This window comes from Sceloporus undulatus, chromosome 2 (genome assembly GCF_019175285.1).
Source record: "Sceloporus undulatus isolate JIND9_A2432 ecotype Alabama chromosome 2, SceUnd_v1.1, whole genome shotgun sequence".
NCBI lineage: Eukaryota > Metazoa > Chordata > Lepidosauria > Squamata > Phrynosomatidae > Sceloporus > Sceloporus undulatus.
This window is the reverse complement of record NC_056523.1, coordinates 306,034,935-306,057,923: the sequence shown is the minus strand read 5'-3', so window position 1 is coordinate 306,057,923 and position 22,989 is coordinate 306,034,935. Positions and strand designations below refer to the sequence as shown.

General features: G+C 40.8%; 1 protein-coding gene across 5 annotated transcripts in view; it reads left to right on the top strand.

Moving 5' to 3' along the window:
• Positions 1-22,989, top strand: part of GHR (growth hormone receptor) — a 251,905-nt gene that overhangs the window by 210,213 nt on the left and 18,703 nt on the right. For all 5 annotated transcript variants that reach the window (XM_042447390.1, XM_042447387.1, XM_042447388.1 and 2 more), the window contains exon 3: positions 20,914-21,043. In XM_042447390.1, coding sequence (XP_042303324.1) covers positions 20,914-21,043 — 130 coding nt within the window. The remainder of the gene's footprint in view (positions 1-20,913; positions 21,044-22,989) is intronic.

Genomic DNA, 22,989 nt, shown 5'->3' with positions numbered 1-22,989 from the left:
TCATCACTGTTAATGACAAGGTAGCTTTTTTTAAAAAAAAAACAAAAAACCCAGGCTTTATTTAGCACTGCATAGATCTTGGGAGTGGGGGTAAGGTGGAGAGAAAGGCAGCAGGTGGAAATGGCTTTGTTTACTCATTCATTTATAAATTAAGATAAAGGCTTAAACCCATAGCATTCATTATCCCACAATGTACGTGCTGTTCTTTTCAGTTAATTAAATCACTGGTTAATTTGATGCTCTGTCTCATTGGAAAACTCCAAGATCCTAAATATTTTGCACAAAGAAAAGGAACACTGTTGTTCGGCAATACTGCCTTCAGCACTGGAGTGACATCATACAGTCTGGTATGGTCCTTTTATTTTAAATGTTTGCCTTTCAAAACTAGGGATGTAACTCTTCACTGTGTTTCTTCTTTCAAGGCAGCAGTTTTCTTCCAGCTGTGGGACAGTCTTTGAAAACCATGCAGTTTTCAAACGCTATTACCAATTTGGGACTTATTCTGAGTAAAATTTCCACGTGCTTGTTCTGTGCAGAAAACAGCATTTTCTGCACAGAAAGCAGAATTTTGGGCTTGGAAAGTGATATTTTAATACAGAAATAGTAATTTCTGCCCAGAATATGCTACTTTCTGTACAGAAAATGCTGTCTTCTATGCAAATCAACCAGGTGTGAATTTTACACAGAATAACCCTCCAGTTAAAGCATTTCTCTCCCTTTTCCTCCCAGCCCAGTAGACAGAAGGATTACTCTTGTCAGAGGCCCGGCTGGATCACTTGCAAAAGGCCAAGGGTGATGCCTGGTTTAAACCATGACAAGGACATTCTGCCATTTGTAGGTTTTGCACAGTTACTGTAGCACTGTGACTTTAAAGAGGTCAACAAAGATCAATAAACCTTTGTTGGAGATGGAAAACCACTAGGCTTTATGTACTAAATTCAGATCCAGGCTTCCATTCTTGCTTCTGACATAATTATCTAAATGCCCTATGATCCAAAAAATGTTGGATGTTCCTCTGATTGTTCAGATAAACAAGATCATTCTAATAGAGGACAGAACAACCTTGTTAATTACTCAGATGACCTTTTTTTAAGTAACTCTAATAAACAGCTCTTAATCCCAGGCTCTTCCTGTGTCTAATACTTATCTTCAGTTTTCAGTCTTTCCTTTTACATAAGGAATTTGGGCCAGCGACAAAGCAATTAGAGAAACTATGCCAAAATTTTCTGGGCTTGTAACAACTGGAAATCTTCCAAGGAATCTAGTTCAGGGAAGTGTCGCAATTAAAGGGTTTGTGCCTGGAGTCATCCCTGTCCCCCATAATATAGGAAATGGGAAGCTATCTTCAGGTCACTGAACCATCCAGTCCAATACCATCTTCAGACCAATAGCCACTTTCCAAGCTCTTCTGCATGAAAAGTTTTGACCAGGTTGAGTAAAGTGTGGCCTCCAGGCCACATGCAACCCTGAATACCACTTTTGTGGCCCCTGAAGCACCACCACCATCAGTCTCCACACACACTACCCAATTTTTTTTTAATTGGTATGGTTTTGGGAACATTTTTTGCCTCCAAACCACATGGAAAGTTCCCCCAAATGTGTGAAAACACGCATAAATATGATCATCCCCCCCAAAATCCATACTGCCTCAAGTACTTCTCAAAATGACAACACTAAGCGATATTACATCATTTCCTGTTGCCGTCTTTTGAGAGGAATTGCAAAGGCAAATGGAGGTATTTGGACTTGCTGGCAGGGTGCAACCAATAGAAGGTCTGAGTTAGAAAATTGTTCTATGGCTCCCACATGATGGCCCACCCCTGTCTTAGATAGAGATTCATGCATCTGGACTCTAATATGCCATTCTTTTAAATGAAGGGACCAAGTGCAGGTGTAAAAAAAATCTGTCTATTTCATTGCATTTTTCTGACTCCCAGTTTGATTTTCTCCCCATCCTTGTTTTGTATTATGTTGTTGTCTTTTACGTCTTACATGGAATTTTGTCTGCTCTTTGATTCACACTTTCCCTAACGTGATCACTTTGTTTCCTTTTTTTCTTAGTGTATGCAATTTAGGACACATGTCCCCCCCATTAAATGAAGTTTGTGTTCGTTTTTGTTTTTTTCAAAAAGTTGTGTGCATTTATTTGTGCATATTTCAAAGCTGAGGGAGGGAGGAGGGGAGAGAATATGTTCCTTGTGGCTTCTTCTGATTTAAGGCAAAATTTATCATGGAGTTTACCACAACGTAAATATTGGCAATAACACTTCAATCTTCTGCTTTGCTAATGATTGGGATGTGCTTTTTTCTCATTTAGATTATTAGGTTAGGTTGGCTATTTATAATTAAGTTATTTAAGCTTCTGTATCATTTCACTAGGACTCAGAGGGTTTGAATCCCTTCTCAGCTGTGGAACCCCATTGGATGACCTTGGACAAATCACATTCTCCCAGCCTTAGAAGAAGGCAATGGCAAACCTACTTGAAATAAATCTTGCCAAGAAAGCCCTATGATAGCCTTAGATGACTTAAAATCACACAATAATGACAACAATTATTTGTTTAGTGTTTTTGCTGTTGCAAATCCATAAAATTTAATGGACCTTGCATTTTAATTGTGTCTAGTAGTTAAGTGGTTGTCAGACAGAAAACTCAGGCAATTTGACAACAAATAAATAGTCATTTTAAAAATTGTTTTATTTATTGGATTTTTGTCTCACAAAACAGTCTCAAGCTCAAAGTAGGTGTGAAACAAACAAATAAACAAGCACAAACAAATAAGCAAGGATGCTACGTACCATCAAGAAATGGAGAAAAACACTTCTGTTTGTTGTCTAAAGCTTATTCTAAAATTGCAATTATGATAACACTTGATACCAATACATTGAGCATCAGTTCAATTTTTTCTAGGACCTGATGTCAGGTTTTTTCAGTCTTAGAACGACTCCACTACGAAAGCATCAGCTATGGCTTATCATCTCTGACACACTTAGGAAGGTTACTTTGGGGAATTGTAATTCCAAGAATCCTGAAATCATCATGGGAATAGTAGTACAAATACTCAGGGAGCAATAGTCTAAAAAGTCATTTTTCTTGTGTGTCTCCAGCACTGAGAAGAAAAGCTGTAGATGGATTGTCTTTAACTTCACAACTGTTTTCATTTTGATGGTTGGGTTTCTTGAACTTTTTCTGTCCAGCAGCTGCAGCATTCATTTTGTTCACTGTTTTGAACTCTTTTGCTTACATTTCAGAGTCTCATTCACATGGACATTTTGTACTGACTAGTTGCTTGGTTTCCCTTTGCATGTCATATTTCTAGATAATCATGATCACGAAGTCTTTTGCCTAAGCAAATATTTGCTTTAGATTAGGCTTGTTGGCCTGACGTTTCTTTGTTCATGGGTGCCCTTGCAAGGTCTGTTGCCCTTTTGATCCCTTGAGCATGAGACAGAAGTCAGTTCTCTTTTGCTTAGTTAACATGTTTTGAGGTTGAAACTGAACACCAATGCCGGTGGGATTTTCTGGCCCTAGAATTCTTACTTTTCTCTAGGGTAGTTCTAGAACAAAAGGATTCCAGTGAACACTGATTAAACACTTATTAAATCAAGAAAGACCAAGTGATCAGGTTGAGGTTGACAGTTCTGACAAGAGCTAGTTAAAGCTTCTATTCTACAGATAGATACAAAGCAATCGGATAGAATTACCGGTGCTATACTTTTGTACATTTAAAGCTCATGTCCAGCATTTGAAGAAATATGGGTAACTTTAAGAATATGTAATACTATTGTATCATCTTTAGAGCATACTTTAAAGAGCTCATTGTCTATATTCTTTTTTCTCAGAATACATCTTTAAAATTCAGGTTGCTTACCTCCTCTAGAAACCATAAGTATTACTACATCACTTCCTGGACAAATCTAACAAAACAAGGGCAAAAATAAATATATTAGCCCAGGATTTGGTCTAAGGTCTCAACAGAAATACCATTGTGAATTAATGCAACAATGGGTGCATCTACACTGTAGAAGTAATGCAGTTCAACAACACTTTACCTGCCATGGCTCCATCCTACAGAATCCTGGGATTTGTAGTTTTGTGAGGCACCAGCATTCCTTGGCAGAGAAGGCTAAAGACTTTGTAAAACTACAAATCTCAAGATTCCATAGTATGGCACTTCAGTAATGTCAAACTGCATTATTTCTACAGTGTGGAGGCACCCAACGGTAGCACTTCTTGTTACTTCAGGCTAATTAATAGTTGCCTTTGTGGCCGCACGAAGGGCTGAGCTGATTAATCATTTTAGTTACTTTACCTTAAGATCTTGAAATTACTAAACGCTATGACAAGTGGCTTCATCACACACCAGTAAACGTGTTATACCTGTATAAGAGGGATTGTAGAACCTATTTCCATTACTCTTCATCTCTCTCTCTCTCTGTCTCTGTCTCTCTCTCTCTCTCTCTCTGCAATAGAAATTTTGCTATTGGAATTGTTTTTTCTTGCCCCATTTATAGCAACCACCAAAAATATTTGCTGCCATCTAGTGTAATTGGGTATATATTGTAGCAAGGTTTATTTCTGAACTAATTTAATATCTTCTGAACACTTGAATTTTTTTTGCTTTAGTTTGCTTTTGCTTTAGTTTTTCACCCTAGAAAATTCAATGTGCTCCAAGTAACATACCCTCCAATTGCCCCAGTTTGGATGGCTGTCCCAGTTAATCCTCTTTCAGCTGCTTTTTAAATGCTCCTGGTTTTCCTCTCTTCTCACTGCTTTCCCCCTTTGCCTTACTTAAATTGCTCCAAAATGAGTTCAAAATAGTTTTCACTCAGTTAACTCAGCAAGGAGTAGTAGGCACAAAAACTTGTCCTTCCCACTAGGCTTGGGCAAAAGCAAACTGCTGCAGCATTTCCTAGCTTGTGTATTCTTCTGATGCTTCTTCGCTAAATATGCTCCAGCTGAAAAAGTGCAGGACATGATGTAAATTAAGAGTCTCTCTCTCTCTCTCTCTCTCTCTCTCTCTCTCTCTTTCATATACCTATGCATTTTATCATATATGAGGTTTCAGTAACAATATCACATTAAAGATGTGTAAGGAGATTGGGGGAAATGAGAGAAAACTCAGGTATGAAGAAAATTGAAGGATTAGGGAAGGAGAGGTGAAGCGAAAAGGGATAAGGAAGGAGAGGAGTGGGAAAGGAGAGAGAAAAAGGGGAAGATGTAATGTATGAAGAAATTGTACAATATGAAGATGGAGTAACAAGTGAGAATAAAGAAGAGCTTAGAATGTAAGGTTTTATTTTAGAGAAAATAATAATAATAATAATAATAAATTTTATTATAGACCGCTATTCCGCAATGATCATAGGGTGTACATAAAAATTGTAATACAAAATAGCCCCTACCCACCCCCTCACTCCCCCCAGGCTGAATGATGACAGTTGGCCGTGGAGGGAGGGCTCTGCCTCTTCAGGGCGGTCCCGATGGTGTTGGACCTGCCCCCTCACTCCACCCCCAGGCTGAATGATGACAGGTTGGCCGTGAGGGGAGGGCTCTGCCTCTTCAGGGCGGTTCCCGATGGTGTTGGACCTGCCCCCTCACTCCCCCCAGGCTGAATGATGACAGTTGGCCGTGGAGGGAGGGCTCTGCCTCTTCAGGGCGGTCCCGATGGGTGTGGACCTGCCCCCTCACTCCCCCCAGGCTGAATGATGACAGTTGGCCGTGGAGGGAGGGCTCTGACTCTGCAGGCAGGTCCGATGGTGTTGGACCTGCCCCTCACTCCCCCAGGCTGAATGATGACAGTTGGCCGTGGAGGGAGGGCTCTGCCTCTCAGGGCGGTCCCGATGGTGTTGGACCTTGCCCCCTCACTCCCCCAGGCTGAATGAATGCAGTTGGCCGTGGAGGGAGGCTCTGACTCTTCAGGGCAGGTCCGATGGTGTTGGACTGCCCCCCCACTCCCCCAGGCTGAATGATGACATTGGCCATGGAGGGAGGGCTCTGCCTCTTCAGGGCGGTCCCGATGGTGTTGGACCTGCCCCCTCACTCCCCCCAGGCTGAATGATGACAGTTGGCCGTGGAGGGAGGGCTCTGACTCTTCAGGGCAGGTCCGATGGTGTTGGACCTGCCCCCTCACTCCCCACCGGCTGAATGATGACAGTTGGCCGTGGAGGGAGGGCTCTGTCTCTTCAGGGCGGTCCCGATGGTGTTGGACCCGCCTCCTCACTCCTCCCCCAGGCTGAATGATGACATTTCATGATTAACTAATGATGTCTATTTTTGGATGATTGATGTTTCATATAACTGTTGAATAAAGATATATATATTTAAAAAAAATAACAGCATCACATTGTCACTAGATTTAGCCCAATATATTGCAGTACATGCACAGTATTTGTCTACAAAACAGGTTTTGGGATCAATCGCAATTAGTAGGAAGTCAGTGAGAAAACAAGCAGATGTGGTTTGTGAAGGGGTAGCTGATTTCATTGAGATAAAGTATTGGAAAGGGGCATTTAATTATTTCTGGCCAGTCTCTGTCTCAATGAAAAATCCACTTCACTTACACTTAGTTTTAGAAGAAGAATAATTAAAAAAAACCCTTCCACTGACACACTATAAGACTATACAGTTTCAAGCTAGCTCAGCATTCCTTCCAGCATATCAAGTAGATATGTTCAGTTTCACGCTTCCATATTTTACTTTACATTAAATCAGTTTGTTGTAGATACAGTATAGAGACATACAAGTGCTAGAAATATAATCCATTGTCTTAATTTTACCCTAATGTCATATCATTTTTAGGCACAATAAATAACTATTCCTCAAGCTCAGCCTTCGGCTTTCCCCAGAAATGATCACAGATTTGGCTTCCCCTACATCACAACTACTTATCTAAGTACTGTGTGAGCCAACATAGTATATGGTTTCAGTGTTGGAAGGAGACCAGGTTCAGATTCCCACTTGACCATGGAAATCCATTGGGTGAGCTTGGGCAAATCATATTCTTTCAGCTTCAGAGGAAGGCCCATAGCAAACCTCTCTGAAAAAAATCTTGCCAATAAAATCCCAGGATTGGGTTGGTGCTTTGGGGTCCCATAAGTTGGAAATGATTTGGAGGCAACACAATAATATAAGTACTATATGGATTTTCCCTCCTGATGAAGCATAACAAAAGGCTTTCTAGTCCTATATTTCTGCCTCTTTTCAACAAGAATGACATCAGATAATCACACAGAACCTTTACGGAGAGCTTAAAACTTAAAATGATTAGCATGCAGGACAGTTAATCTTAACCCCAAATCATGGGTGTTCCACAAGCTGCGGTTCCAGGAAATTATTCAAGGCTGAATAAATATTCAGTCCTACCAGTGTGCAAGTAAAAATGAAATGTGAGATTTGTGGTGGGGTAATACAGTAATTACTTCAAGGAGAAAGACTGAAGATATAATGAAAACTTTGATTCGTCATTGGACAGATATAGTTAATCACTAGCTTTAGATTATGCCTTTTTTCTATTTGTCCCGTCCCCATAGTTTCAGTTGAGATGATTTAATGGTAAATGTTTAAAATCCTTCTCCCATGAAAAACTGAACTGTGATGCTGGATGTTTTTAAAAGGAAAAGGAAATAGCCCAGGACAAAGGGAGGGGGGAGAAATCCATGCATACACATCTTTGCAAGCAAACAAGTTAGGCCGTACATTCAAAGCCTATAGATTAACTGTGCATTTTTAACACAGGAGTACATAGGAAAAAGCAAGGTAGATAAAATAAATTTTTGTAACAACAGAAGAAAAAGTGCAAGTGGTCTTTAGATTAGGTGTGGAATGGAGAGAAGCAGAAATACAGTGGTACCCCGGTTACGAAAGTAATCCGTTTCCGCGGAGCCTTCGTAACCCGAAATCTTTCGCAAATAACCGAAATTGCCATAGGCGCAAGCGCTGGAAGCCGCGATTCTGTGTGAAAAAAGCGCGAAAGCACCAAAAAAATTTTTCGTAACCCGAAAAAAAAACGTAACCCGAAACAGTTTTTTTCTAATGATTTTTTCGTAAACCCGGAAATTTCGTAAGGCGGTTATTTGTGATCCCGGGTGTTACCACTGTACCCCCTCATGTCTTGGCTTTACTCTAAACCTAGAGGCTCTTTTAAATCCATGTGTATGTGGGGGTTGTTAAGTGTCTGATACATAGGATTGGCCTCGTTTTCATGTGTGTGTTCCTGATCAGTGTACTTCGTGTTTATTTAAGCCTACATGTTCTTCCTTTAATCTATTCTGTTGATCTTGGCGGATTATCCAAAGTGCTTGCGCTGTATGGTTGTGAAAGCTGGCATGAGAAACCTACAGGAAGAAAATCATTCATTTGAAATGGGTTGTGCTGGAGAAGAGTCTAAAGATACTATCATCTATAAAATAATGGGTCTAGAGCAAATCAGGCCAGAACTCTCTCTAGATGTAAAAATTACTAAACTGAGATCACAAGGTGAGAGTGTTGCCTAGCAGAGAGGGTCAAAATTAGTAGAAGCAACAGGAGCAAGAGCAGGGAGGGTTTATTTCTGCAGAAATAGGTTCATCTGCAGGGGAGCAGATTTCCTCTGAACACAAAGTTTGAGTCAGAGGAAATCTGCTCCCTGGGACGATTCAGGGACACTAAGGAGGGAGCGACTTTCCTGACAATGGAGGAAGCCGCAACCTGTTCCAGACAGGGGGTGCGGCGCACCTCCACGTTTCAGCGACATTTGAGCCAGGTTATGAAATCTTCATATCAATACGGCACATAATAAAACAATAAAACACATCTCAGCTACGATAGAATATCTACTAATGAATATATCTCCTGCCCCGTAGTGGTGGTAGGGGACTGGGTGCATTTTCTACCACCCACAGTCCTGCCATGGGTGCATCCCTTCCAGTAAAATCGAAAGGGACTGAAGATGCAAGGGCAAATTATTTTAGAGGAAATTGATGCTCTCCAAGCTTCTGGAAATCAAGTCTTGTATTTTATTTTTATTTTTTTATTGTGGGTGGGTTCGGGCTCCAAAAACAGGGATGACCCGGGCCATGGAGATCAAAAAGGAGAGCCACCGTAGTAGTATACTAGTCTGTGTCCACGTTCATGGCAACATGTTCAGTACAAACGTGCGAGTGAGACAATCCAAAGAGAGAATGATTTTCCCATTCTGAAGCTGCTAGAAGCCCTGGGTGGCATATTAGGAGATGACACTCTGTCCATCTTTTGTTTGTTTGGTTGCTTTGTCAAACTCACGCTGGCTTTTAATCATACCTAATAGACTATCAGATTGTGAGGGTTTTTTTTCTCTCTTTTTCTCTCCTTGCTGGAAAGATGAATAATTAGGCTTTTGATTGCAGATTTTAAAAAACAATAATTTTTTTTCGCAGCAATTCAAAATTACTCATTTACACCCGCCTCACTAGATAGACGTGTGTTTGTGGCTTTTTCAAACATGTGCATTTTTAGGCACACATATTATATTCAGCTAAATACTCACCTCTGAAATGTAGGGATCCTTGAGGAAGATACCTCCATCCCATTGGTTATATTTGGTGAGCAAAATAGATTATATCATTGGGTAATTCAAAAATTGCAAGATAGAAACTTCTTTTTCTTCCGTAATGGCACATGAATTATTCCTGAAGGCCTTAGCTTTGTAATAATTGCATCCATGTCCAGTATCAGAGTAGGATTTCAGCATCCTACTATCAAGTGAGGTATATCAACTCCAATGCACCTGACTGATGCATTGAGTCTTCTATTGAACAATAAGGGAGCACGTTTCTATTCACTGTGAGCTCTTCCTGTGTGGAAACAGAGAAGCAAAAAATTGTTGCTGTTGGCCTCAGTTACTCTGGCGCTTAATTCCAGCTTATAGTCTAATAATGAAATGTTTGCTGGGATCTATAGAGGACGAGATGTGATTTCAATTTGATATATGAGAGGGCAGATGAAGTGGTCATTTGAATACTTGTATATATGATGAATTAGGGAACAATGCAACCGGTGTTTATTAAATTTATGGCTTGATTAAAATGTGAGTAGGGGTCTTATTCTAAATACACATAGCCTTGTTTAGAGAATTTTTGTCACCAGTGTTACGGAGTAGAAGGATTATCTTACTACTTTAATACTGTTCTTAGCGTGTCCTGAAGTATCCTATTGTGGGTATGTAAGACAGACAAGATAAAAGTAGTGTATAAGACGTTTATTGATTTTAAAATAAAGTAGTTCTTAGAGTAGTAGTGATAATAGTATATTCATACCTGCTTCTCCCTGGTAAGTGGCAGTGAATAACAGATTAAAATACAAGAAGAGGGTTGTATGTCTGCCTATAACATAATGCCAGTTAAAAACAGCTTTAAAATTATTAGTTTTAATTATATACCATCTTTTTCCTTATATAAGACCCTTATACATCACTAAAAGACGAATATAAAAACCAATACATACTAAAACACTCAGTTCATACTTTAAAACTCTAATTTAAAAATAACTGCATAGGCCTGACAGAAGAGACTTGCTATTTGAAGTCAAATAGCATATCAAATTGACAAATCTCCTCTGGCAGGTATTCCACAATCATCCACAATCGGGGTAGTTGGAGAAAATGTCCTCTAGGTACACTTGGCAGCTAGTTTTGGCTGCCGGAGGACATGAATGTAAGAGGCAGATTTATGATAAATTATGTTTATAAATTAGTGAATCATTTCAGTGTGTTTATTTCAGTTATATTAATATATACTGTATTTAATACTGTTTTTATTATTTTTAATATTTTATTATCCTGCCCTTGTCGCAAATAGGGATGAAAGATGGATCCTTTTAAAGTCTTTGTTTTCCTAGTAACAGCAGCAGAGCGAAGGCCGCGGGCGTCAGAGAAAAGGAAGCAAGAATGTGGTTGGGGGTTTGTGCCTAAGTAAGGACCTCCAAACCGGGACAAATGTAGGACAAAAATTTTCAAATGTAGGGCACCTTTTTTTTTAATGGAGGACACACCAAAAAATTGATGATTTTTTTTCAATTTTTTCAAAAAAAATTCATAAAATGCATGTTTCTTAGGAAATCGTCAAAATGGAGACATTGGCATAATTCCCTAGACAGATGGCAAAAATGGTGCTTCCCTTTCTGGCCAAAAACCAAAGAGAGGAAAGTGAAAAAGCCCAGGAGGAGGAAAGAGAAGAAGAAAAGGAGAAGAAGAGGAGGGAGGAAGAGGGGGAAAGGGGAGGAAAGAAGAAAGGAAAGTGGAGAGGAAAAAAAGGGGAGGAAGAGGGGAAGGATGAGGGTGAGAAGCAAGAGGGGAGGAAGAAGATGAAGAAAGGGGAAGAAGGAGAGGAGAGGAGGAAGAAGAAGAGGAAAGGAGAGGAGGCAGAAGAAGAGAGGAGGAAAAGAAGAGGAAAGGCGCTTTTCCCCTCGTTCGGCGGCCTCCGGCCGGCGGAGGTTACGCGGCAAGGCAGGGGAAAGTGGGGCCCTCGCTGAGGCAAAGCCTTTTCCCTGTCAGGCCCCTCCGTTGCCAGCGAGGAGCCAAGCAGGGAACGGGCCTTGCTGAAGCGAGGCTCCTTTCACTGCCTGGCGTCAGTTGCGGGGGGGGGGAATCCCTGGGCGGGCTATGGTGGACCCGCCCTAAACCAGGAAAGTCCCACCCCTGGCGGGATAATGGCAACCCTAAATGTGGGTTACTCAATGGGCTACTTGAGGTATTACTGCAACCTCTCTGTACTGCATATGGGGAAATCCTTGAAACTAACTTTAAAGGGATTATCCTTTCCATCAAGCAGCCCATTGCTATCATGTTTGCTGGCTTTTTCCCCCTCCAAAAAATAATGTGCCACAAGCTCTGGGGGAAGTCTTGTCTGCTGCTGCTCCTAGGAAAAAAGAACTTTAGAAGGATCTCCTATCCCCTATTTGCAGCAAATGTGGTCTTACTTGTTCAGGGAAATAGACAGGAATAGATTTGAGGAGAAATTTCAATTATCTAGACCTGACGGCATTGGTGCAGATAGTAAGCATCAGAAAGTAAAGATTCAACGACAGGATGATCCAAACTAAACTGTTAATGAGATAGGGTATCGCTAATTGCAGTGGGCAGAAGAATGACACGCTGCAAAGTAGACACGTCTCGAATAGGAACAGCAAAACATGGTGTCAATGGACTCTTAATCATAATGAAAATGGAGATAGTTTTGGATCCTCCCAGACGGAAGGTTTGAAATTAGGACATGTCCTGGAAAAGGAAGATCTCTCGTCATCCTACTCCCAGTACATAAACTGTGCAGTTTATAAATGTGGGGAGGGCGGTGTGTTCTTTTGATGTCTATTGTTTTTGCCTGGCCTCATTTATTGTTTTGGCTAGCCTGGTCCTTTCACTTTTGTTCTTGCAAGAAGTGGTCAAAGGAGTTTACCTTCCTATAGGCCAGAGTGTAATAAACTGCACGAGTCTCAGTTTACAAGAAAAGCAGAAAGGAGTCAAATAATAATCAAAAAATGAATGTATTTATGCAATGTATGCTAATTTCAACCGCTAGCAAGCTTGTGCACACAAAATACCACATTGGGGACACCCTTGCCTACGTGGAATACATCAACAAAAGCATCCACTTTCCCATGTCCCCAGTCCCCTGTTCAGCAAGAGGAAGACTTTAGATAATGAAAATAAAAATGAAGTTTTATTTTTTCTCTCCCCAATTTGCAACAGTGCACTTAGTGGCCAGAGAGTGGATCACAGCATAGATCTAAGCACACATAATTCCTGCTATTTGAGGAATTTTAACAAGCACTTCAGTTTTAATTTGTAAACATATGGCTAACATTGGTATGGCGGGTTATAGACCCGCCCACTTTGAGGCGGTCTGCCGCCGCCGCCGCTTGCTCCCGGAAGGGAGCAATCGCAGCCACAACCCCCCGCGCGCTCCCTACGGAGCAAAAAAGAAGCTCCAAAATGGAGCTTCTTTCTGGGGCGCCCTAATGACGTCACGAGGCACCGCTGGCGCACTCGCGACGCATAGCGCCGCGACCGTTTTCGGACGCACACGTCCCGATACGTAAAGATGGCGCCGGCCGTGTGGAAAAGCCACCGCCATATTGTACGGACAGAGTCCCGTATTAGACCCAGGGCGTCTAGAAGAGACGCCTTTTTTAAAAATGGGATGGTCCTGCGGACGTCCCAAGTGGCGGTCTGTAACCCGCCTATGTGTGGATAGGCAGGCTACTTAAATTTTATTGGAAGCTAATATGTTACTGTAAACCGTCTGGCTGTATTTTTTTCCTTCTTCTTGTTCTTTTCAGACCGCTGTGCCAGGTTGCCACAAGTACTTAAGGACACTGTATGAAATCAGCATGTTAATTTTAAAAAATATTCAAAAAGATAGCCTATGAATTAGATCTTAAACATAACATGGATCTTCTTATTCCTGGCAATTAATGCTGTGTGTGTGTGTGTGTGTGTGTGTGTAAAAATCTTGAGCAGAGATGTATCTAATAAATTGCAAAAGGAAAGCCTGCATTTGGTGAGATGCAGACTAGATAGGATGAAGGGATGGTGGGTTATGTTGTGTTTGTCCTGTTAATCTTCTGCTGTCCCACTGACATGGCTGCTTATAAAATGTCATGGTTTCTCTCTCGTCCTCCTGCTTTTCCCTTCTTGGTTTATTTTAGTTGCTGCAAATCAAATTTAAAGTGCAAAAGTAGGAGAGGAAAAGAGGTGGCTAAGTCTCTCCTTTCCAGGGTTTCTCTGCTTAAACTTTTAGGGTTGTTTTGTTTTGTTTTGTTTTCTTCCTCATTAATAGTTTTGCCCTCTGACTAGGGTTGCCATAATTGTCCACTAAAACCCGTGACAAAATGTAGGACAAAATCTAGATCAAACTATAGGACAACTGCAGGACAAAACTCAGCCCAAAATGTAGGACATTTTTAAAAATGGAGAACCTTAAATGACCTGCATTTTGGGCTTAGTTTTGTCCTGCAGTTGTCCTACAGTTTGGTCTAGATTTTGTCCTACATTTTGTCCCGGTTTTTAGTAGACAATTATGCCAACCCTACCTCTGACCACGTTGTGATGTAGCTAGGCCACAGTTTTCACCTCTGTAATGTTGGAAGGTCTGCTAAATCAGATGGCTTACCTTGACCAAGCATAGTAGAGAGTAACAAACAAATGCCACAACACAGATGCAAGATTCCCAAACAGTTATCATAGACATTCTCCTTCTAGCAAGGGTTGCTGTTCAACACACAGTTCTTTCATAAATTTTCTCAATTAAGCAACAAATCTGGACACTACAGAGGAACTGGATGAAGCCTGGAAATATTACATCTAATCAGAATGAGATATCTTTTATTTAGCTACATTTTTAACAGTCCCTACTCTTCCTTCACAATAAGGAACTTATAGCAGAAGCATCAGTTGAGACCAGTAGATGAAACTTAGGCATGAAACAAACCAGCTTCCAGGTGTCTTGGAGTCGTGACGTACAGACGACGCACACCCCAAGATGCCTGGAATCTAGCTTCAAGCTGCCTGGCTGCCCAGATGCGACTGGTGTCCAGGCACTCTGGTAGTGTGGTGTTTATACGCCGCACGCTGCCAGAGTACCTTAAAACCAGCTTCCAGCCGCAGCAGAGAGACAGAGACAGCTTTATGCCAGCACAAAAAGGAGCGGCTGTTTACCATTTCTTTTTTGGCCAGCAAAAAGGCAGATTGGGGCCATGGCGTGTAGTTGCCACAGCCCCAATCCTCCTTCGGAAGGGGCGGCTTAAAGCCACCCCTCTGGGGCAATCTGTTTCACCCCTTAGTTACTTTTTGTAAATGTACAGTGGGCTTTTCACACATATGTATACCTTCTGAAAGAAAATCTCTAGCTGTAAAGCTCTGGCTTTACAGCATCAGGACAAGTATGTGCAAGATCAGGGCAATGATCTTCCTGGCCTTCAATGAAATTCCTCAGCAGAACTTGAATAAATTCAAGTAGAACCAATCATAATGAAAGGCAAACACAGATAAGAGGCTAGATCAAGAAAGGTGGGTCAGAATGACAAAAACATTCTGGTCATACTGACTGGAGGATTCTGAAAGATGCAGTCTATAAAATAACTATTTTAATCTCTGCCAAGAGGCAAAGATTTCAGATTTTGTGGTTGCTCCAAACTAAGCCAAGGAAAAAAACTTTACCTTCTCAATTTCTGAGTATCAAGTTACTGCTAGATTCACAGAACCAAGGCCAGTAAAAATATCATAATCGTACAATCCATTGAGGAGATAAGGAAAGGAGCTGTGTTGATGTTCTCTAGCTTTCTTTCTTTTTTTTTAGTTTATTTATTTAAAAAAACTTCAGACATTACAATCAATTGACAGATGTATAGTCACAAAGTGCATCTCTAGCTTTCAGAGGTCTAATTGACTGTTGATTAAGAAGGAAGAAGTTCAGATAAACTAGCCTGATGTTCTCATTAATTCTGTAAAGTAGGGTTGACCCTATTATTAGGGCAGAGTCAGCTAGCCACAGATAACAGTTTGGGGTATTATAGAAAGTTTTTTTAAAGTACCCCTACTGTTCTCATTTTCCATCTTGTAGATTAATTTTATTAGTGTAACATACTTCACATACTTCAGGTATCAACTATTTCTACAGAGCTTTACAAGTTAAATACGAAGGCAGGGATGGCATGCATGTAGTAGCAGTAGCAGCAGCAGCATATATTCATTTATATCCCACCTTTTCCTCCATACTGGAACTAAGTTCAGCAGTTAAAACAAAGACAGTGGAAGCTGATGGCTTCAATGTCAGTGTCACTGTGAACCTAACACTAGTGATGTAAATTCATCTCTTTATTCTTTCCACCACTGAAAGTGGGTGGGTGTGTTATTATTCTTGCTCCTCTGTGGAGCAACCACTACAGTCTAGCTTGTGTGTTCTTTCTCGTTAATAATTTTTGCCATCCTGACCAAATTCTCATCTTTGATTGACCATGGGTACCCGAGTTTTCATCTTTGAATGTTGGGCAGTTTCCTGCCCACACAAAGCAATGATATGAAACCAGAACAACAACAGAGATATGCAAGAATTGTCCACTCCATACCACTAGGGAGCTATGTACACAAAGGCCTTCCAATCAAGATCCCTTCAATTAAAACAACAAAACAAAAGTACAGGCATACCTGCAAGCAACCTCTTAAATTTTAATAGCAGAACTCAGGAATTAAGGGAGAAATAATGATGCCCAGGAGCTGTGACTGTCTCAGAGGGTCAACAGGGAAGTACGTCAGTAGTCATAAGCATGCCAGTGTGGTTTCTCATCACTGAGGGTAAGTTGTGATATTGGCAGAATCTCCAAGGAAAAAAATCTACTTCTGTTTTCTTTTCCATTTTTAGAGGCACTTTTTGTCAGCCATTTCTGACAAATTCAAGCAATTCAGGTCCCATCAAACCAATTACAGATTTGTAACTGTTGTATATACTGTCTGCTTAATTTGAGATCCATCGACGACATGTATTCATGTACTGTTGGCCTGCATGGAGGAGGAGGAGGAAAGGAAGGGGAAAGTTTATCAAGATCCTGGTTAGCTGCATACATTGGCAATGAGTTTGGTTTGGCTTTATGAGTCACAAACTGCAAGGCTGACCTACAGCCTAGCTTCACAGAGCTGCACTGTCATGTGTTTTATGTTAATATATTCCAGTGGCTATGCTGTTGACTGCAAAGGACTAAGAAAGCTGTGATGATCCCAAGATAACCTCAAGGGGAAAAGAGACATGGTTGCTGCCTGAATTATGTCTGCACACGGAACAATTATTTGGTGCTACTGAATTGGCATTGCCTGCCTTGTAGCTTATCCAAAGTCCAGAGTGTAACTAAAATCTGTGGTCATAATAAAACAAAAAACAGATTCAAAACTGTTACTGTTTGGATTCTGTCCTTGGAATTGCAATGGCTGCACCAGCTGCCAACCCTGAGGGCATTTTCTAGGTCTGAAAATGGCAGTCTACCAGAAAGATCCCCAACAAAGCTATATGTTTATGTTATGGTTTTGCAGATTACATTTACTTATTTTCCTTTAACATTTTCAATTCATCCCAAAGACTGTTTCTAAAACTAGTAAATGCATTAGTCAAGGATTTATTGGCTAACCCCTTTTTACAAGGCTGCCAATAATCATTAAACACACTAGTTCTTAAAATATATAATTTGACACATTTATACTCCAATGGCTACTTGATTGGACTAACAGAGGAATGGAAGGCTGACAAACTTAGTGATATTTTTTCAGTCCCCCCATTCGTATCAGTGGGCTAGTCATCTATAGATTGGAGCATCCACAGATAGTCCCACACCATCATTACAGCCATGTTGATGCAATTACGCACAGGCCAGCACTCATTGACAATAATGGGGCTTGAGGTCCCACAATATTTGGTATCGACGGCGGGGGTGTTGGTGGGGAGAACCAAACTCCAACAGATACGGAGGTCTGGTTGTATTATCTTTTTATGCTAGTCTTCAATGGATGTTTCCAAGCCCTGTTGTAACTCAACCGATGAATAAACGTACCATGTGATACTGAAACAACTGAATATTGCTCCATTGTTTAACTCTTTCTCTGCTTTCTTCATCTGTGGTTTCTCCTTTGCACTGAATATTAGATTGTAAAACAATATCTGGACAGAGACCTGTGGTTTTGTATTTATGAAGCATCATGTGCACTTATGGCACTAAATGCATGGCATCTTCATCACAGATAATTTGCAATTATATTGGTGACTGAGAAAAAAATATACAAGAGGTGTGTGTGTGTGTGTGTGTGTGTGTGTGCATGCACAGACAAAGTATGTTCCTTAATAATCTTTGTGGGGAGGGAGGGGATCAAGCAACATGTTTTTATTGGTACTTGTAATGTTATCCATCCAAAAGGGATTATAATGAAGCCAGAGGTTTCCACTCTGATATTTATCCTCTAGACCAGGAGTTCTCAACTTTAGTGTTCCAGCTGGTCTGGACTTCAGCCCACAGATGTTCCAGCTTATTTATTTATTGACCAATGTGTACAGGAACTGTGTTAGTAGAAATCCCAAACTTCCCAAAGAGCATGGTATATCTTAAAGACAATGAGGATTGGTGATACTGGTTGTTCATTTCTGAGAGACCAAATGTTGTTGCTGTTGGATAACTGCTCTTCCTCTTGGGCAATGGCCTATAAGCCCTCTTGTCCTCCATATTGTTCAAAGTCTACATGAAACTGCTATGTGAGGTCATTTGGAGGGCCAAAATGCAAATGGCACCCAGATCATTTTCATCTAATCCTGGAGTTGTGGTAGAAATACTGACTTTACTTACTTGCACTAAAAATGTATATTGAATACAGCAAAAACTGGATGGTGAGATTGTGATGTCAGCATGCTCATAACATGGGAACCTTCCATCATGTGGCAAGTATAGTATCCATAGTACATGTTGGTAACTCAAAATACACTTTTGCAGCTGCTCCTTTGGCAAGTGCTGAACCTGTTTGTTACAGCTTACCAATGAACTGACCCTATAAGTATAACAAGAACTTGGAAATATATTGTTAATTATATTAGGATATTCGTGTGTTTGGGTTCACGAGAAACTTCACAATGAAGACATCAGATTGTATCTGCGTTGTATATTGTATATACTCTTGTATAAGTCTAGAATTTTTAGTCAAAAGAATTGTCCCAAAAAACCTGAGTCAACTTATCCACAGATCAATAAAAGTAATATGTTTTAACTCCTATCAAGAAAGGAACCATCCCCTTCTCTGAGTAGAGTGGCCAAAGGCGAGAGCTTAATCCATCCCAGGAGCACCTAAAAGATGACTGACCCCCTCTACTCTCTCCAGTGCCACCTCTTTTAATGCCTGAGTGGGAAAATGGCGGCAGTGGCAGCTCTTTGGCGCTTCCCCTCAAAGGAGCACTGAGAAGATTCGGGGTTTGAAGGATCTGAATAAGAAATTTGTGTATGTTTGTCAGCTTTTCAGGGTTAAAATCAGGCAAAGTTATCACATTAAGGCTATAATCACTGCTAACCTGGGCTGCACTGCAGAAATAATTCAGTTTGACATCACTTTAACTGCTGTGGCTCAATGCTGTAGGGTGCTGGGAATTGTAGTCTTGTGAGATATTTAACCTCTGTCAGAGAGTTGTGGTGTCACAACAAACTACAGTTCCCAGAATTCCATAGCATTGAGCCATGCAGGTAAAGTGGTGTCAAACTGGATTATTTCTACAGTGTGGATGCAGCCATTGTTGCCATTTGCTTTGCTTTGCCTTTTCATCCTTGTTGACATGTGTGCATCTTCTTACCCCTCCTGCATCCAGTTGCCTCCCCACACATCACACAGCCACAATTTATCATAGCAAAAAAATTATGCCTGCCGCAATTTTGTAAGTTCTTTGGCCTCATTTTCCTTTGCTTCATCCTTTACATCTTTTCTTACCTGTCCCTAGGCTTTACCCTCAGCATATCCAAAGGGATCTCAAAATCCATAATTTTGGTCCCAAAACCTACCCTCAACTTGTACATGGGGTCAGCTTATAGTTAAGTATGCATGTTAGTTGTAATGTGAAGGAGTTAGTAGACCCAGCCTATTATATTTATAAAGGCTTTTGTGTCAGGATATAGCAGAGTATCTGACGTATCTTGGAAGTGTGTTCTCAGCCATCAGCAAAGATAACAGCGGATGGTTGTCTTCCAGAAATGATGGAATGCAGGTCACCAGGAACTGTCCAGCTCACACTGCCAGGCTTCTGAAGATTAACAACAGACAAGCCGAGCTCCCAAAAGTGCTTATCTTTATTTACAAGTGCAAACCAATTATCCAATGCAACTTTTACTATACAGAACTAACAATCCACTCCTCTCATAAAACCCAACACCAATTACCGGAAGTCCTTGAGTTTATATAGACACAATGCCATGCGGTCCTAAAACCCAGCCTCTTTCGTTCATGGCTGTTACCAGTTTCCTGTGCCACCCAGAAAACTGTCCTCTTGTCTAAACAAACACATGTTCATCTTACAGGCTTCCTGCATGCTGACAGTAGAATGACCTTGTACACTCCGTGTTGCTATGCTCAGCAGATGTAGCTCATCAGCTTCATCCTCTGGCTGCTGATTGCTCATGGTCACCACACATCTAAACATTTCTTGTTAGCTTTTAACCCTTAACATTTTGGAGTCACTGTGTTGTTCAATTTGGGTCCCCCCACTTTCATCTAAACCTGCCAAAAGAGAAGGTAATGCAGAACATAAATATGTGTAGTTTTAATGGACCTTTGACTGCAATAGCATGGAGAAGAGTCACTGAGGACTCTTGAACTGTGTGCCCTGAAACAGCTATGTATCTGCAGGGATACATTTGGAGCCAACAACATGAATGCCTTATAAATTACTATGGGATAACAATCCCTTCTCATACTTCAGACTCTGGGATGCTAACTGAATAAGTCTAATTTTAAATGTATCAACAACAATTGGTCCAGATGACAATTGTTACCAAATAAAGAATTTTTAGTTTAATGCCTTATGCTTATTTTTTTACTTACTTGTTTACTTGCTTATTACATATTTACTTATTATTTATGTACTTATTAAAAATAGTTTGCCTCTCACTAGTGCTCCTAAAGCAAAATAAAATAAAATAGATAAAGGTAAAGTAGAAATCAGCTGCCTCCAGAATCCCTTACTGGTTTGGATTTTTTAAAAAATTGAAACATGCTCTTCATTTTTATACTGTGGGGACCATTCTCTATGCTTTTCATGTTATTTTTGCTTCTGGTACCTAATTGTCTGTTAAAGTAATAATGTCCACAAACACATTTATTTCTTAATGGAGGTATACCTGTACTTTATCAATCTGAAAATACTCTCAGCCTTGCGCTCTCTTTTCTCTACAGCTCTATCAGGGACACCAAAGATTTTTAAATGCCGATCCCCTGAAATGGAAACATTTTCATGCTACTGGACTACTGGCAATTTTCCTAATTTCACTACTCCAGGAACAATACACCTGCTGTATTCAAAAAGGTATAGAGAAATCAATCATGTACTTGAAATTGCTTTGTAAAATGGACCATTCTTTATTACTGTACTGACAATAAGTACCTAGATGCTGATAAGTAAGCAGGTGGTATTTCATACATGAATCCAGTTGACATATTAAATTGGGGAGAGACAGATAGCATAGTGATTGGTTAATAGCTGGGTAATAAGTTGGCTATAGAAGAATCCTGCTTCACCAGCTTTAAGGAGATTTTTGCAACCACCTTGTAGTGATGGGAGCAACATGGAACTAGACTTTGTAAAAATTTAACAAGCCGCAATCTATTCCAGTAGTAATAGCAATAGCATTTACATTTCTATACCACTATTCAGAACACTCTCTAAGCAGTTTACAATCTGTGAGCCAATTACCTCCAAGAAGCTGGATATTCATTTTACCAAACTACGAAAGAATGGAAGGCTGAGTGGACCCTGGAGCCCTGCAGGATTGAATGCACAACTTTTCGGCTGCAATAACCGCATTTAATCGTTGCACCACCAGGGCTCCTAATCCAGTCTCCTGTTTTGAACATTGGCCAGCTAGATTTGTTTGTTTGAAATATTTTAGACTGCCCTTTAGGGTGCAAGACCCTCTACAGCAGAGACAGACAAGTGTGGTAAGGGTAGGGAACACTTTTCTGACCCCAGGATCCTCCAGAAAGCCTGACTGATAGACACTGCTGAGGCAACTGCTTCAAACATCAGGTGCTTATAGGCATTGCAAGTAGCCCTCCATTGTACCTCTTTATCCTTTAAGCATTGGAACCAAAGCACCATGTGCTATATGGCCTGTCCACCTTCTAAACCAGCATGCTGACTTTGGGTGCAGTGGAAGATGCTGTCCTGTAGCCAGTATAGAACTAAGATTGAATTGCCAATACAGCTAGTTTCTGTATGTGGATTGAAGGAAGGGCAGCATTGTCATGTCCTTTGTTCCAGGGAGCAAAATGCCTTGGGTCAACTGTGAGTTTGAATGTAAGGACCCTCTTTTGTTTCTGCTCCCCTAACTGTTAGTATTCAGAGGAAATTTGCCTCTCAGCCTGAGACCAGCAGTCCTTGGAAGACTTACACTGCAAGAATTTCTCCATTGCTCCTTTGAAGCCATGTTAAGCTTTTAGCCATGAATATGTCCTGTGGTAGCAAATTTCATAAATTATCTACACAGGTTCCATGGCCAAGAGATGAATGGATAGCCTTTAGAAGTCTCAGTTGTCATTTGGTTGGTGGCTAGAAAATCTAAAAAAAAAATTATCATCTTAGAGTGCATCTACATGGCAGAAATAATGCAGCCTGTCACCACTTTAAGTGCTGTAACTCCATCCTGTGGAATCCTGAGTTTTACAAGGTCTTTAGCCTTCTCTGCCAAAGAGTGCTCAAGACTCACAAAACTACGGTACAAATCTCAGGATTCTGTAAGATGGAGCCATGACAGTTAAAGTGATGTCAAGCCGATTTACAGTGCGCTGTTGTCAGGCTCCCATCTGCCACCCCCAAACAACAAGAGGCTGTGCTTCCTAAAAGTAACAGCTTTATTGAAAGGTAAAGGTATAGGCAACAGAAGTGACTTCTTTGTCAGGAATGAAGATACATAGTTACAGATGGGTTATACAGTATAGTCCCACGAGCAGACCCACCCCCATTAAGCAATAAAGTTAATTAATTGGATCAGTCTTTCCCGCGCAGTGAGGAATCTCCACCCAGATGACGTAGTGTCCTCTCGTCCGGCCTCCCCGGCCTGTTCCCAAAACAATTAAGTTCTCACCAAGTGTTATCTCCTCCTTGCACCTGTGGCCTTGAAGCCCAGACATCCCTCTCTACTAAACTAAGTAATATAAAACCTTAACAACCTATGAGTATATGTAAGAATGGTTATATATCCCATCATCCCACAACCCAACATACATTGTAGCATATAAAGCATAACAACAACA